Source organism: Protobothrops mucrosquamatus, unplaced genomic scaffold (genome assembly GCF_001527695.2).
Source record: "Protobothrops mucrosquamatus isolate PMUCROS unplaced genomic scaffold, P.Mucros_1.0 scaffold35, whole genome shotgun sequence".
In the NCBI taxonomy this organism is placed as follows: Eukaryota; Metazoa; Chordata; class Lepidosauria; order Squamata; family Viperidae; genus Protobothrops; species Protobothrops mucrosquamatus.
Genome location: NW_015386419.1, coordinates 965,971 through 982,140, shown reverse-complemented (window position 1 = coordinate 982,140; position 16,170 = coordinate 965,971). Strand labels below are relative to the sequence as shown.

General features: G+C 40.2%; 1 protein-coding gene across 1 annotated transcript in view; it reads right to left on the bottom strand.

Annotated features, from left to right (window-relative positions):
- Window positions 1-16,170, bottom strand: part of SOAT1 (sterol O-acyltransferase 1) — a 54,458-nt gene that overhangs the window by 27,146 nt on the left and 11,142 nt on the right. The window contains exons 3-7 of the mRNA XM_015811264.1: window positions 7,672-7,730; window positions 6,070-6,200; window positions 5,919-5,978; window positions 3,535-3,642; window positions 2,667-2,949 (exon numbers count right to left, since the gene is read on the bottom strand). Of these exons, the coding sequence (XP_015666750.1) occupies window positions 2,667-2,949; window positions 3,535-3,642; window positions 5,919-5,978; window positions 6,070-6,200; window positions 7,672-7,730 (641 nt within the window). The remainder of the gene's footprint in view (window positions 1-2,666; window positions 2,950-3,534; window positions 3,643-5,918; window positions 5,979-6,069; window positions 6,201-7,671; window positions 7,731-16,170) is intronic.

Below are 16,170 nucleotides of genomic sequence, written 5' to 3'. Positions count from 1 at the left end.
CCTAGGGGGGGGATTGTATAGGGATTTTAATAGGGATTTTATAACTTTTCTAAAAATAACAGGCTTATTTAATATATATTTTAATTGTTTTTAGATATTTATTGTATAGTTCCGTTTTTATTGCCTGTAAGCCGCCCTGAGTCCTTCGGGAGAAGGGCGGGATATAAATTAAAGTAATAATAATAATAATAATAATAAGCACAGTCCTCAGATTGCCCAAGACTGGATTTTGCATCAGCTGCAGCTTCTGGATACTCTTCAAGAGTAGCCCCAGGTAGAACATATTGCAATAGCCCATGCAAGAGATGACCAGGCATGAGTGAACAAAGGAGGAGAGAGAAGCAGACAAAGCACAGAGCAGAGGCCACTGGCTAGACCTCTTGCTCCTTATCAACACTGATTGGAGCAATGGTGAACCAGCACAAAATAGCAATAGCTATAGCACTTAGACTTATATACTGTACTGCTTCACACTGCTTTACAGCCCTCTCTAAGTGATTTACAGAGTCAGCATATTGGCCCCAGCTATCTGGGTTCTCATTTTACCGACCTCAGAAGGATGGAAGGCTGAGTAAACCTTGAGCCTAGTGACATTCAAATTGCCCAACTGCCAGCAGTCAGCAGAAATAGCCTGGAGTACTGCATTCTAACCACTGTGCCAACAGAGCTCATAAAACTGGGCCCTCTACCCCCCCCCAATCCTGATGCCATGATCAATGGAATCAAAAGCTGCCAAGAGGTCAAGAAAAGTGAGGATGGATGCACTACCTCCATCCCGCATCCACAAGAGATCCCTCTAAAGAACAATGAATGCTATTTCTGTCTCATATCCGGGCCTGAAACCCAACTAGAAGGAGTTCAGATAATCCATTTCATCCAGGATCCTCTGGAGCTGCAGTGCCACCTTCTCAACTATGTTCCCTAAAAAGGGGAGGTAGAACACTGGACAAAACCTAACCAGCATGGTGGGGCTAACTGACAGCGTCTTGAGAAGAGGACCCACAAATTCCTTTTAAAGGGTGCTGGGAACACCTATCCCTCAAGGACGAATTAATGCAGCCACATGTCACCTCACAGGTGGCCTTGACCGGTCAGGAGTGCATGAATCTTGTTCACAGATGATCGTGTTTACTGTACCAAGAACTCTGTCCATATCCTTGGGTCCAACAGAATCAAACTGTTTCCAGATAACAGGTAAGGCAATCCCCTAGACATCTCTATAGGCCTACATCACTCTTGGCCTTCAACTGGGAACAAATTCAGGCAAATTAATCCACCAGATGCAGAGAGAATTCCTCTGGGTGATCCTAAAGGTAAACCTCCGGACACCACTTGCCCATTGAATACTTGAGCTCTAGTGCAGGGGTCCCCACCCTTTTGGGCACCAGGGACTGGTTCCGTGGAGAGAGGTTTTTCCGTGGACTGGAAGGGGTATGATTTTGTGTGCTGCTGCATACCGCAGATGGGGCTTTGCTTGTTTGTGTGGACCGGTTTCTAACATGCCGCAGACCTGTGCCAGTCTAGTGTATTTAGACCCTAATACTGTCCATCCAACCAAAGGTGCTCTATATGTAGATTCCAAAGTTGCCCAAATTGGAAAATCAACACAAATTGTTGGCTTTTTATGCATAGTTTTTCTATATATTTGCATATCTTTTTTGCTGTTTCTATTTTTTTAAAGAGATAAATAAAATCTAGACAATTGTCATTTTCATTAAAAATATTATTTTTATCCCTGCAACTATAGAAATATTTTAGTAATATTTACCTTTACTTTTATTTTCTCCATTAACTCATTGGGTTTTAACCATACAAGTAAAGTATCATCTTACTTTTATGGTTGACATACTGACATCTTTCAGAGAAAAAAAATTGTAACTATTCCTTTTGAACTTCACATATTTGTCATATGGTACTATTGAGATGAACATTGGGATTTTCTGCTAAATGCTTGATTTTTCCCAATAACCTCTAATTAAAAATAAGCTATTTTGATTGATATCTTGCTATTATTCTTTACAAATAAACATTTAAAAAGTTGGGTAGCTGATTTACCTTTATGTTAGAGAAAGAACAATAAACTGAATGCTAAATGAGTAGCTAAAATGTTGTGCCTATTGGGAAATACAACATTTAAACTAGCTAAACTAGAATTCTTTTCCAGGATTGCCCCACTTACAGTACATAGTACAGCTTCCTAATGAACTTATGGGCACCATAATTTCCCCCAGCGCTTTTAAGTAGCAAGAGAAACCATTTGCTATACCATAATCAAAAGTCCACTATTTCTGAAATACAATATGTGGAGAGTAGATTTACCTATTACCATTTAAGGATTACAGTGGTGTTCTTACTTTACCTTTTGATTCCTGAGGTTTTAATGCCCAACTAATTTTTTTTTGTTTGTTTAAAAACTATCCTGATTTTGACAAGAACATGCACTGAAGTACAATGAAAGATTAGTAAAGTCATAATCCACATATCAAGGAGAAATCTTTTGAAATGGAAGAAAAACAGCATTCCGCCCACCTACAAAAGGAGAATTTATACTTGTTTTTTCTTAAATAATCTACATATTTCTGCAGAAAAAAGATTTATGCCTTATTAAGATTTAAAAACCTACAACTGCAGTTCCTTACATCCACTTTGCAAATAATGAAACTCACCTGTTCAAGTATAATTATAAAACGAGAGGCTGGCGGTAGATCATAAACCAATACAATGTAAATTGGTCCAAATCCAAGACAGACTGTTTGGAAAATCACAAACAGTGCCCCAAATAAAGTGGAATAGATGATCTTGTGGGAGGAGCTATGGAACCCCTGGGCCCACCGGACAAAGAGGACGTAGGGCACAAGTAACGTGGAGAAGAACATGCAAAGCCAAGTTGGAGCGACGATAGAAATTTTGCCAAAAGAGTAAACGAGGAAATCAAATTCTAGCACAAGCCTTCAAAAAAATCAAAGAAAACAAAAAGGTTAATGGAACTTCATTCACTAGGTAAAAATACAGTATTTGGGGCGTGATTTGGGGTGCGGGAGAGGGATTAAAAGCTACTAAAATTAAGACTGATAATTTTACATCTGATTTTTTTTTAAAAAAAATACAAGACTCATAAGTAGGCAGAAATGTTAAGATACATCTAATAATATAAAACAGTCTTCATTACTTCAGTGTGGACCAGATATGTTGGCCTACAATTTCTATTAGACCTAGCCAACACATCTAGCAGATGCCACACTGAGAAAAGCTACTATAAAATATCAAACATAGTATCATCCAGATGTACCCAAGGAACTCAAGGACAGGTTACAGAACCTTGGCAAGGACACATCCTTGGCAAAGTGCCGTTGTTGTGACAATCTCTGTGAAATATAATCATGGGCTTCTCTGCAGCTTTCCTCCTCTACAAAAAAGATTTGGATGGGTAATCATTCCTCCCTTAATAAAGAAGAGGTGCCAGTAGTCCAGTGGTCAAATACCAAAATGCAGCACCAAGCCTGCCTTCAGCTAACCTTTTCAAGATGTCCTTACCTTCCCTCATCAATGTAGTCCACCACAAGTGTGCTGAGGATGAACAAAACGAGGAGAGCAATAAACATGTGGTAGATGGTCCGGATATGATTCACTTCAAATAACTCACTATGAAAAGAAGTTCAATGCGACAAAATAAAATTAGGAAATTTCTAAAAAAGGGGCCAAACATTAGTCATTATAATCTTTACAAATATTATTGCAAGTCCAAGTTTTCTAGTTGGTTCCCTTTCCTCATAATATTCATGATTGTTAGCCACTCAGAACCTTTGTGAATAAGTGCCATACAAACAATGAATGAATGAATGGAGTGCTACTCACTCCACTCCCTACCAGACTTTGCTCACATTTTAAAGGAATTTGAGCAAACTTTCAAAGTACATTGTGCTCCGTAGACTAAATGAAGTCAGGCTTCACTAACCTACTAACCTCTAGATATATCTTTCTCAGTGCTGGCTCAGAATCATGGGAGTAATCTATCCTGTCCATAAGTCTTCAGCCTGTGCAAGATTAGATGGGCCATACTATCACTTTTAACATAGGTTAGAATTTGCCATCCTAATGGGATGGACTATAAAGTTTATTCCTAGTTTCTCATTCTTTTTCCTCTTTGATAAATAAGAAATCTAGAAATCAGGAAAGTACGTCAGACAATGAATTTTGAATGGATGCATTAGAGAAGCATGAAACCTCTAATACCGTTTCATATTTAACATGGTTCATAATTGTTGTCAGAAACTGATACAAACTGAACTTATAAAAAAAGTTAAACCTATTGTAATTTCCTCCAAATGACACAAAGACAGCAAAAAATACCTAAACATTTTTTTATTGCTGAAGAGCAATTGTGAAATATATTATAAATTTCATATCCCATTGTCTTTGCTTGTCAGAAGGTCACAAAAGGGGATCACATGACCCCGGGACACTGCAACTGTCAAAAATACATGTCAGTTGCTAAGCATCCGAATTTTGATCACATGAGCACAGCCATGCTGCTACAGTCATAACTGTGAAAAACAGTCATAAGTCATGTTTTTCAGGGCCATTATAACTTTGAATGGTCACTAAACAAATGGTTGTAAGCCAAAACTACCTGAACATATAACAGGAAATGGCATTAATCAATACTTAATTTTCACCTTAAAGGATCAGATAGTTAGTAGAACTTATGCCTAAGTCTCTGAACAACTGCTACCTATCAAGTTTGGAAAAAATTCAGAGAAGAGGAACTAAGACGATCAAAGGCCTGGAGACTAAAACATACGAAGAACGACTGCAGGACTTGGGTTTGGTTAATCTAAAGAAAAGAAGAAATAGGGGAAACATGATAGCAGTGTTCCAGTATTTGAGGGGCTGCCACAAAGAAGAGGTGGTCAAACTATTCTCCAAAGCACCAGAGGGCAGGACAAGAAACAATGGTTGGAAACTGATCAAAGAGAGAAGCAACCTGGAATTAAGGAGAAACTTCCTGACAGTGAGGATAATTAACCGCCTTCTGCCGCAGATTACCTCCCATCGACCGGTACGCTCCCACAGAGCGGGCCTCCTCAGGGTGCCGTCGGCCAAACAGTGTCGGCTGGCGACCCCCAGGGGGAGGGCCTTCTCTGTGGGAGCCCCCACCCTGTGGAATGAACTTCCCCCAGAGATCCGGATTATTCCGGATCTCCCCTCCTTCCGCCGTGCCCTNTAATAATAATAATAATAATAATAATAATAATAATAATAATAATAATAATAATAATAATAATAATAATAATAACCAATGGAACAGCTTGCCTTCAGACATCGTGGGTGCTCCATCACTGGAGATTTTTTAAGAAGAGGCTAGACAGTCACTTGTCTGAGATGATATAGGTTCTCCTGCTAAAGCAGGGGGCTGGACTAGAAGACCTCCAAGGTCCCTTCCAGCTCTATTCTATTCAAGAGGTGACAATAATGGACTAAAAGAATCTGACCTATATAAAATACATTCTTGAGTCTAGTTAACACATTTCGTCCCTAATTGTGAATTCTTTATTTAGGCGGTGTACATTTTATCAGAGCATCTAGCCATCTACTAGGAGTCATTTTGAACGATACATACGTCTAGACAGGAGATCAGCTTTAAGGAGAAAAGGGAAAAGTGGTGAATATAAGCTGTGGTCACCTCTGATAGGAACTCTAGATACACCATGGCTAACCAAATGCCCGGTTTCAGCCAATATGGATAATGATAAAAATGATGTAAAGGATGATAAAAATGAGACAAATGACCTTACATCCCCCGATACTATGGATCACAGAAACTGGAGTGCTTTAATCACATTTCCAAAGGGGACTAAAGCAATAGTAACTTTAGCATTAGTACTACTGTAATCTACAAACCCATTAAAGATACTCACTCCAAGAGAGATTTTCTGGGAATGAAAACTTTTCCATGTTCTGGAGGTGCTCTTGTTCCCCTGTGAAGAAAGGAACAGGCACTATTAAAAAAAGACAAAAGTAAAGAAATCAAGTAAGAAATCAAATATACTGAATGAAGAACCAACATACTTGATTTTGAGACTGTCTTTCTCTGGAAAAGCAGCTGGGGAAGATTCCAGCAGCACAGAGTTTGCAATCAAACTATTGACAACTTCAGTAAAATGCTTGTCCACACCTTTCATGAATGCTGGCTTCAACTGCTGGTAAAATTTGAGAGAAAGAATAGAAGAAGAAAAATCACAATTACTTAAAGCAACATCTCACCCAAACAACTGCCTGCCCAAGCAGCATTCATAAAACATTCTCAATAAGGGAATGTAGCCACACTACAAACTGTAACTGTGAGACAAAACATTCAGAAGGAGCTCTTGAGAAAACTTTTCTCAATTAAAAATTATTAGCTGAGAGATCTTCTAGAATATAATTAGTATTAGTATGTAATAATAATAATAATAGTAAAGTTGGAAGGAACCTTGAAGGTCATCTAGTCCAACCCCCTGCTCTGGCAGGAAACCCTATACCATTTCGGACAAATGGCTGTCCAGTCTCTTCTTAAAAACTATTTAATTAGTTCTCTTCCATACTTCCATATTTCACAGATACATATAAAAATCTATAAATTAAGCCTGTCATTGATTTCTTTGAGGAGTCAGATGCCTATACTATTGTGACTTTTAATGCTTTAACTCTTTGAATTTAAGATCTAAAGCAATCAAAATATTTCATTTAGAATTTTCATGCATTTATAGAACTATGACACCAATTTTGTTTTGATGCTGTATTATTTTGTAACAGAAGAAGAAAAGTCAGCACCCTTAGTCTAAAACAAAAAGAAAGATGGTTAATGTTTAGCTTTGGCTTGTAACCCGCCAAAAACAAACAAATTGGGAACCTCAACTTTCAAGTTGAGTAAGTTCACAAAAGGCAGGTGTTTTTCTTTTTTTAAAAAATAGTTTTTTGTTTGATCAACGGCTGCTGTCTTAACTCGCAGCATAAAACAATAAAAACATGAGCCACTTTTTTTACCTATCTAAAAGTCAAATTGCCTTTTTTAAATAAAAAGTGGCTATTTCTAATACAGGTAGTCCTTGACTTACAACAGTTCATTTACTGACCATTCAAAGTTACAATGGCATTGAAAAAAATGACATGATTGTTTTTCACACTTAAGATATTTGCAGCATCCCTATGGCCATATGGTCAAAATTCAGACACTTGGCAACTGCTTCATATTTATAATGGTTGCAGTGTTCCAGGATCATGTGATCAACTTTTGCGACCTTCTGACAAGCAAAGTCAAAGGGGAAGCCAGATTCACCTAACAACGGGGTTACTAACTTAACAACTGCAATGATTCACTTAACAGCTGTGGCAAGAAAAGTTGTAAAATGGGGCAAAACTCACTTAACAAATGTCTCACTTACCAACATAAATTTTGGGCTCAGTTGTGGTCATAAGTCAAAGACTAACTGTACAGCACTCTCTAGTAGCAATATAATTTCCCCAGTATCCAGAATTTCTATGTAACACGGTCAATGGAAATTCTGAGAAGTATAGTTAATAGATCTTAGAGCACGAGATTGGGGAATCTGACCACAGGCTAATTTGCTTGTAAACTGATAGTCACAGCCACATATAATACCCAAAAGCTTGTTGGTAACATTTATTTACCTCTGCTTCTGTTAAAAGACGCATCTTTCTTGTTATTGCATGGTCAACATCAATTCGACCTAAAGAAAAACAAACTATGCTTTGTCATCTTCAAACTGTAACCATACTTTACTACATATCTTGAAAACACAAATATAATATCCATGCAGGAAAAAAACTATATCTAAAAGTATACTATGTTAAAATCCACCCAGGAAATTGGGGCTCCCCAAAATTATGCACTCACCTGTATAAGCATAGCGATTTTATTCTTTTGTTAACTATCAGAAAAATAACCTTTCCAAAGTCAAAATGTTCCCTGCCTCAAAGGAGTTCTTAAACATCATTTTAAAAAAATGCTATTTATATGCTTAAGAACTGAAGGTAATTGGCACAGAAAATTTTGAAGAACTACTCAGGGCATTTAATGAAAAAGGTGTGTGTGTGTGTGTGTGTGTGTGTGTGTGTGTATAAAAGTAAGATTTTAGCCTAATTTTCTCCCTGACATTCTGGTTTTGTATGTGGCAGGAAATAACTGTTTTTATTTTTAAGCATATAAACCCCACTTTCACAGGTTCAGGTAGTACTGTATGGATAAAATATGTTTATATTATGTCAATAAGAACAATGCCCAAGAGGTCATTTTCTCATGAATTTCCAATGTCTCAAAGCTATGATATGCATAAAATGGCTTTTAAAGTATAGGACCCAATTTTTAATTATTGCCCACTTAAAACATGATATTGTAAAAACTGTATAAAATGTATTTGTTCCACCCCCCAAAAGCCCACCATACTGCTGGACATAAGCATGTTATTAGAACATTGTTCAGCAAGAATGAAATTGCAATTGAAGCATTTTTTCTGGACATCCCATATAAAAAAAGTAATTAATCTGGCTATTCCATTTTTTTAGTTCTATGAAAATAGTTCCAGATCCCATTCTTCTAAAACAGCCAAGGAAATAGAATATTTTGGTTTCCAAATTAACATACCTGAGGTTTGTATCCTGAACAAGGCAGGTGAATGTATTAAATATAAGGTACCTATGTTTATCTTTTATATTTAACCTGCATAATTAAATTTGAGTACAACTGATATTACTTTTCCATACACTCTGTAAGAGTTCTAAGTCAAGTCATATTAATACTCTCAAGGCACAATAATTCCCAACAAAGTCAGCATGTAATACATAAATATTTCTAACTACTTGTTTAACAATTGCGTTTCTATGTAGGAAGGTTGTCGTTCTCCTTCAATAATTAGTTTCTAACTATTCTTGGAATTTATTCACATGACCTTGAATGTTAGAACAAGTGATAGCATATCAAATCTTGGAAATGGTTGTTCCATTTGCAACTCTTTCATATTTTCCAAGGTCTCCATATTAGCCAATCCTAAAAAGGGCATAGATGATCTAAATCTCTGCTGTGATACAATTCATGACAAATTAAGCCACATTACTGCTATTATATTCCCACCAATATAATACTACACAGTATATTCTATACATGCTTTGCAAGATATTTAGCTGCTTTAGCTTTAGGACCCTTCCCTCATATCTGCATAATATGGTATATACAGCTAAGGTGACCTGGATCCATTCATTAAATTGGCAATCTAAAATGGTCAGCACAACCTATAACTGGGGAGAGAGTTCTTAACAGATAGCAGTTACAGAGGTCTCTTACTATCTCTCCCCACCTTTGCCTCAGTGATTGTGGTTCTCTTAAGGACACGTAGCATATACACTATAATTCCACAAAAATGCAGAAATGAGCAAGCTATAGCATTGGACAGGGGAAAAAACTTTCTAAACTTGAAAGTGTTTTTATATTAGTTATGCGAGAGAGAGAGAGAGAGAGAGAGAGAGAGAGAGAGAGAGAGAGAGAGAGAGAGTCTGTATGTATATGATTGTATAGAATTAATTAAACAAATCTCCTAAGGAAGTGGAGAAGCTGCAAATGGAAATTGAGTATCCTATTGTGCAAGTATATTTTTGCTCATGTGACAATTTATTCCATTCAATTTACAATCTCATAAAATACACAACATATGCATGTATATACCTTTATTTAAGAGAATATTTAAGACTAAATGACTTCTGATAATACATAATTTAGTACAATTTCTACATGGGCTGAACTTTCAGCATCCCGTATAAATCTGTTCAAGATTAACAAAGTCTGAACAGGTCCTCCAAATTATATCCACTACAAAATAATATAATATAAAACCATGCCATTATTTATGTAATTTTTACAGATTTCAGAAACAAGACTCTTAGCAAACATTTTGACCTGCCAGCATGCAAGTTTATTTTTAAAGCAGCAGACATAATTCCAGACAAAAATTAAAGAACACAGGAAACACATTTAACAGCTTTGAGATCAGTTAGATTTCCCATTAACTAGGATAGGAAATCAGCTTCAAGCCTTATATTACTCAGCCCAATATAATCTTTGTAACTATTGATTATTAATGGGACACTAAAATGATCTAAAATGTTATTATATAGCCAAATTACAGAGGGAAATATATGCACCCATTACTTTAAGATATTGCAGTTGAATTTGAAAGGGAAAAAATACTCTGGAAACTCTGTTCACTCCACATACTCTTTCCTTCATTCTTTCTCTCTGCATAAGGGAAGGAGAGAGATGTAGGAAAAGATGTGCTATGATAATGTATCAGTGCTTATCTTGTTTGCACAGATTTATGAGAGCTTGTTTAGTATTAGTACTGATAGGAAATACTGCAAAATAACTTTGTGTTAAACTGACAGTGTTAGAAAAAGAAAAAATAAGAGACAGGGCTTGGTCTGCCTAATTGTTCAAGGTCCACCAGAAATGAATCACTAAGCCAGAAACTTTAGAACACACAGTCTTTTGCCTAAGTCATCACTTACAAGAAACATGTGACCTTCCTCTCATATGATTCACGAATCTCTGTCTACTTGTGCATTGACCTCTGGTAACAAGGCCTTTGTTTTAAAAGCCTGAAATATGCTTGCCAGTACGAGTATTCTTGAAGCAAACTTTATAAAGTTGCAAAATTCAGTCATGAAGCAAAGAGCTTAAGAAAAAAAATTATACAGAGGAACATATGGGTCTGGGTTCAAATTCAATTCAAATTCAATCTCAGCAATGAAATGGCTTCTCTCTGCCTTGGTTCCACACCTGTGAAATAGGATGGGTCAGCTTCTCATAAGAGCAAGAAAACAGAACACTGAGTGGACACTGACTGAGACAAATAAGGAACAGCATATCTTCTCTATTGAAACTGAACATACAGAATCCAGAATCCAATCCTTTCCAGTGAACTGGAATCTTGGGAGGACAACCCAGACGTGTGAGCATCTTTTCTACCAAATCAAGAAGAAATAGTGACAGAGGGAATCCTTCCCCCCCCCCTCCATAATGTAATGCCCAGGAGGCAACAGGATTGATCCCTAACATTCAGTGCTGACAGAGAAGTTTAGAAGCTGAAATGGAAGCCAAATTATTGTTTTCAATAATTTGTATTAAATGGATATGAGCCTCTTTCAAAAACCTTCTACAAAGCTATATAAACTAAAATTATTCACAGTGACTCCAAGTCACATTTCTCTTTATTCATAGCAGGAATATGCCTTGGTATATGTATTATGAATCTAGGCTATGCTGTACAAGTGCGATCAGGTAATAACTTCTACCTTTCTATTAATGGGACGTATACAACCATTTTCCACTCATACTTAAAATGTGAGTACCGCTTGAGCTCCAATTCTACAGGAAATAGTGCTTACTCTGATCAGCAAAACCCAATTGAACAATGATGAAATTATTTTAGCTATAGATGTGAAAGGAGGGAATGCAAACTATTTGTACTCTATTCCAGGGCTTTTCAACCAGTGGTATGCGTACCACCTGTGGTACTTTGCCACGTGGCAGATGGTACGGGACTGCTAGCCAAGTGTAGCAGGGGAGGGGAATGAGCCGAAGCGAGCCAAGCTTGAGGGAGAGGCAGCTGCAGATGCAGGACTGTCTGGGCTCCTCAGAAGCCCCAGGAGCCAGCAGGGCTCCAGCTGATTGACACCAGCTGATTGGCGCTTCCGGAAGCAGCATGGAGATGAACTGAAGAAAAAAGTGGGGGAGGAGAGGAGAGGCTATAAAAGGAGGTGGTTTGGGCAGGAAAGGGGGGAAAAAAGACAATAGGGAAAGAGAAGGAGAGGTCAGCCGGCAAGGAGGAAACAGGGACAGAGAAGCAGCAGCAACTGTTGCTGGAAGAAAATGTCCCCTGGTTCGTTTTCTCCAGCCAGGAGAATGCAAACAGCGCTGATGAAATGAAAAGCTGGCAGGTCGGAAAGGAGGTGGGTTTATTTAGTTCTGGATCAGCTGGCAGCTTGACTGGGTTACCATAAGGATAGCAATGAGTCCAAAGTGTTGACTTGCGTAGGTTTAATCCCTTTAAACAAATGTAATTAATTTTACCCTCTTATCTTGAATCTATCTATGGCTTTCTTTGTAGGTAAACAGGTTTAGTTTGAAAGCTAAAGCAGTGGTTCTCAACCTTTTTAATGCCGCGACCCCAACCGGTCGTAAGTCGAGGACTAAACCGGTCGTAAGTCGAGGACTAAACCGGTCGTAAGTCAAGGACTACCCAACCGGTCGTAAGTCGTGGACTTTCCCTGCCCGGGAGCGCCGCACATGTGTGGTTCCGCCCCCTGCACCGGCCGAGGCGTAACTGGCAAGCGGCAGAGACGGAGCAGGCTGACCACCAGCTGGCCCAGCCCAAGGGAGGTAAGGCACCTGCCGGAAAAGGGGAAAAAAATGGCGGACAAAAAAAATGGCGGACAGCCTTGCTTGGCGACCCCCGTGAAATGGTCAACCGACCCCAAATGGGGTCCCGACCCACAGGTTGAGAACCACTGAGCTAAAGCTTTTCCCAATTGCGAGCCTTTCAGTCTGGGATTGCAACATTGTAACAAGTGACACCTCTGAGGCAGCTTAAAGAAAGAAAAAACCCCCGGAGTTTATGTGTTTATTTTGTGAGCCTTTCTTGCTTTGCACTTGATTACTGTGTCTTTAAGGGTACAGGGAAGGGATGGGGTGGTACATTCGTACTACACTGTGGAAGGAGAGCTAAGAAGGGCCGACCAGCTAGCTCAGGGGTCTACAAACTTAGCAACTTTAAGACCTGTGGACTTCAACTCCGGGAATTCCTCATCCAGCCATGATGGCTGAGGAATTCTGGGAGTTGAAGTCCACAAGTCTTAAAAGTGCCAAGGTTGAAGACTCCTGAGGTAGCTGGTAGTGGTGCATATTAATAAACATGGATAAATTCATCATACATTTATCAGTGCAAAGGGAAAGTGATTCAGCAAAGGAACAGCCACCAAAGAAATTAAAACTGGTACTTTTTTACTACAGTTTGTAATATTTTATTAGATTACTAGCTGTACCTGGCCACGCGTTGCTGTGGCTCAGTCTGGTTAAATGGAAAAGAAAGAAAAGAGAAAGCGCACGTTTATAATATGTTTAATTTCACAATGCTTGTGGGTATACAATATTTTTTGTTGTTCCACTGTCTGTGCAGATATAGAGATTGTCTGGTTTGCCGACTCTAGAACACGCAACATATAATTGTCCATGTGAGAAGCAATCCGTGTCTAGATCTAAACCGCACAATTGTAAAGTTTGGCCCTGAGCTTTGTTGATGGTGATTGCAAATGCCAATCGAATTGGGAATTGCAATCTCTTAAATTGAAATGGCATATCCGTTGGAATCATAGGAATGCGAGGAATGAGAAATGTATGTGACTGCCTCGCTTTGAATGTTAGACTGAATCGGAAACATTGAAATGGAATCGTAAAATCGTAGCGTGTTTTTACCTGTCACAAGTGTGACATCTATATAATAGTAGGTATATAAAAACACCCGCGTATTCGAATGCAACGTTGTGTCAAAATTTCAAAGCAATCAGTGAAGAACTTTCGGAGATTTAGGATTTTGAACAAACGAACATTTACATTTTTATTTATATAGATAGAATAAAATACAAAAATACAAAAGCAAATAGTAGGACACAGTGGGGAGGAAAAAGGGGGGAAAGTGAGGGGGAGAAGAGAAAAAGAACAGACTTCCTCTGTTGCAGTAGAAGGAAGCATTAACATTGAACCTCAACTTTTTACTTTTCCATAATATTATAAACTAGCCATTTCTATAACAACAAATGAATCTAATCAGTAAAACCCAAAATCCCCCCCCTTTTTTTTAGTCATCAAGTTTTTGACACCTTGCTAAGCACTGGTGGTGCTCAAATATTGTCATGTCCTAAAAGTGGTACAATCTGGGATAAGGTTGAAAAGCCTTGCTTTATTCAAAGATGACTCCATTCCCATGTATTCGCAAATTAAGGGCATTCCTCTTTTTAGTCCACCAAAATTCTTACATAGTTCCAAGTGTTATCTATTTGTCACTAGAATTTTTGATTAGTTATCAAAATTTCTCAGCAAACCAGTAAGAATTTACTCTTTGTGAATTGCCTTGCAGTTACCAGCTACTTTGGAAATTAATACTGGAGCCCAGAATATATATTGTGATACTTTACTGCTCTAATGAAGGTGGCAATTTCACCAAAAATAAAAAACAAATAATTTATTCAGTCTAATTATTTTTTCCTGTACTAGTTTGTTTTTGCTTGTACTTCCTCCCTTATGCACACATAACTATCATCAAATTTTAAATGTAGTTAAAAAGATATGATCTCATTCATGACATTTGACCAATTGAATGTCTGGATGAGAACAACTAGCCTCTAATGCAGCGGTTCTCAACCTGTGGGTCGCGACCCTTTTGGAGGTCGCACAAGCCTTTCACAGGGGTCGCCTAAGACCATTGGAAAACACATATTTCCGATGGTCTTAGGCAGGGCTTGTCAACCGCCTTCTCTCCCCCCCCACGGCGGCGCCTCCCTCTCCCCCTCCGCTCCACCTCACTTGTTTGTGGAAAATATGCTGCTTGGCGGCAGTCTGCACGAACTCTACCAAATGTGCCCTGCAGGGGGCACATGAAGAGCGCAGGCGCAGAGCAAGGCCCCGCCCTCCCCAGGGACTCATTGTGCAGCAACCGGATTGACTTCTTCTCATGCATGCAGGTCAGCAAAGGGGAAGCCGCCGCAGCACCCAACTCCTGTGCCCGTCAGCTGGCGACCCCCGAACTTGTGCTTGTCAGCTGGGAGGTCTGGTGACGGCCGCCGGTCTCCTTTGCCACCCCGCCTGTCCTCCCCCACCCGTTTATGTCGTGCCTGCCGGGGCTTGACATGGAGAGAGGGAGGGAGGGAGGAAGGGACTCCTCCTCTCCTAAGCTTCAAAGCACGATCGGCTTCCCAAGGGCGCCACAATCCTCACGAAAGCGGGGGGAGAAGCAAAGGGGGCGAGAAAGCTTGTGGCGGGCTCGAAGGAGCACCTGTCAGTGTTGGTGACGAGAAATTCCCCACAAACCCAGGGAAGGGGTGGAGAAAAGAAGCCCCCTTTGGGAGGAAACCGCCACCTTCTTCTCCTTGGCTTTGCGCTCTTCTGTTCCTCGGCAGCCGGGCTGCCAAGCCTCTGCTGGCTGAAACTTCCTTTCCTTCCCTCCCTCTTGGTCTCTTCCTCCTTCCCTCCCTCTCCCATTGTCCCTTCCTTCCTTCCTATTCTTCGCCTCCCTCTTTGTCCCTCCTTCACTCCCTCTCTCCCCTTGTCCCTTCCTTCCTTCCTTCCTTCCTTCCTTCCTTTCCTTCGCCTCCCTCTTTGTCCCTCCTTCCCTCCCTCTTTCCCCTTGGCCCTTCCATCCTTCCTTCCTTCCCTCTTGTCCTGGATCGGGGCGAGCTTCTACAGCTGATCCGCGCTTCCGCTGAGCAGCCCAGAAGCAGATCAGCTATAGCAGCTCTCCTGCGCTCCTGTCCAGCAAACTTGCTCGAGCTTTGCTGGAAAACATGCCGCTTGCTAATTTAGCAGAAGTGCGAATCAGCTGTAGCCCGGCGCTGATCCTGGCGCTTCTGCTAACTTAGCAAGCGGCATGTTTTCCGGCAAAGCTGAGCAAGTGAGCTGGGCAGAGCTCTCCTCTGCCTCTGCCTGTGCACAGGCAGGTTTGGCATGTCGCCATGGCCACCGGCAGCAAAGCCACCAGCCACGCTGGCAGCCTGTCCCCCTCCCCTTGTCCCTTCCTGGGCATGGAGGGGGAGAGGAAGGAAGGGACGAAGAGGGAGGGAAGGAAGGGACAATGAGAGAGGGAAGGAAGGAACAATGGAGGGAAGGGAGGGAAGGAAGGAAGGGACAAAGAGGGAAGGAAGGAAGGAAGGGACAAGGGGAGAGAGGGAGGGAAGGAGGAAGAGACTAAGAGGGAGGGGAAGGAAGGAAGGAAGGGACAAGGGGAGAGAGGGAGGGAAGGAGGAAGAGACTAAGAAGGAGGTGAAGGAAAGGAAGGAAAGAAGGAAGGGACAATGGGAAAGAGGGAGGGAAGGAGGAAGAGACTAAGGGAGGTGAAGGAAAGGAAAGAA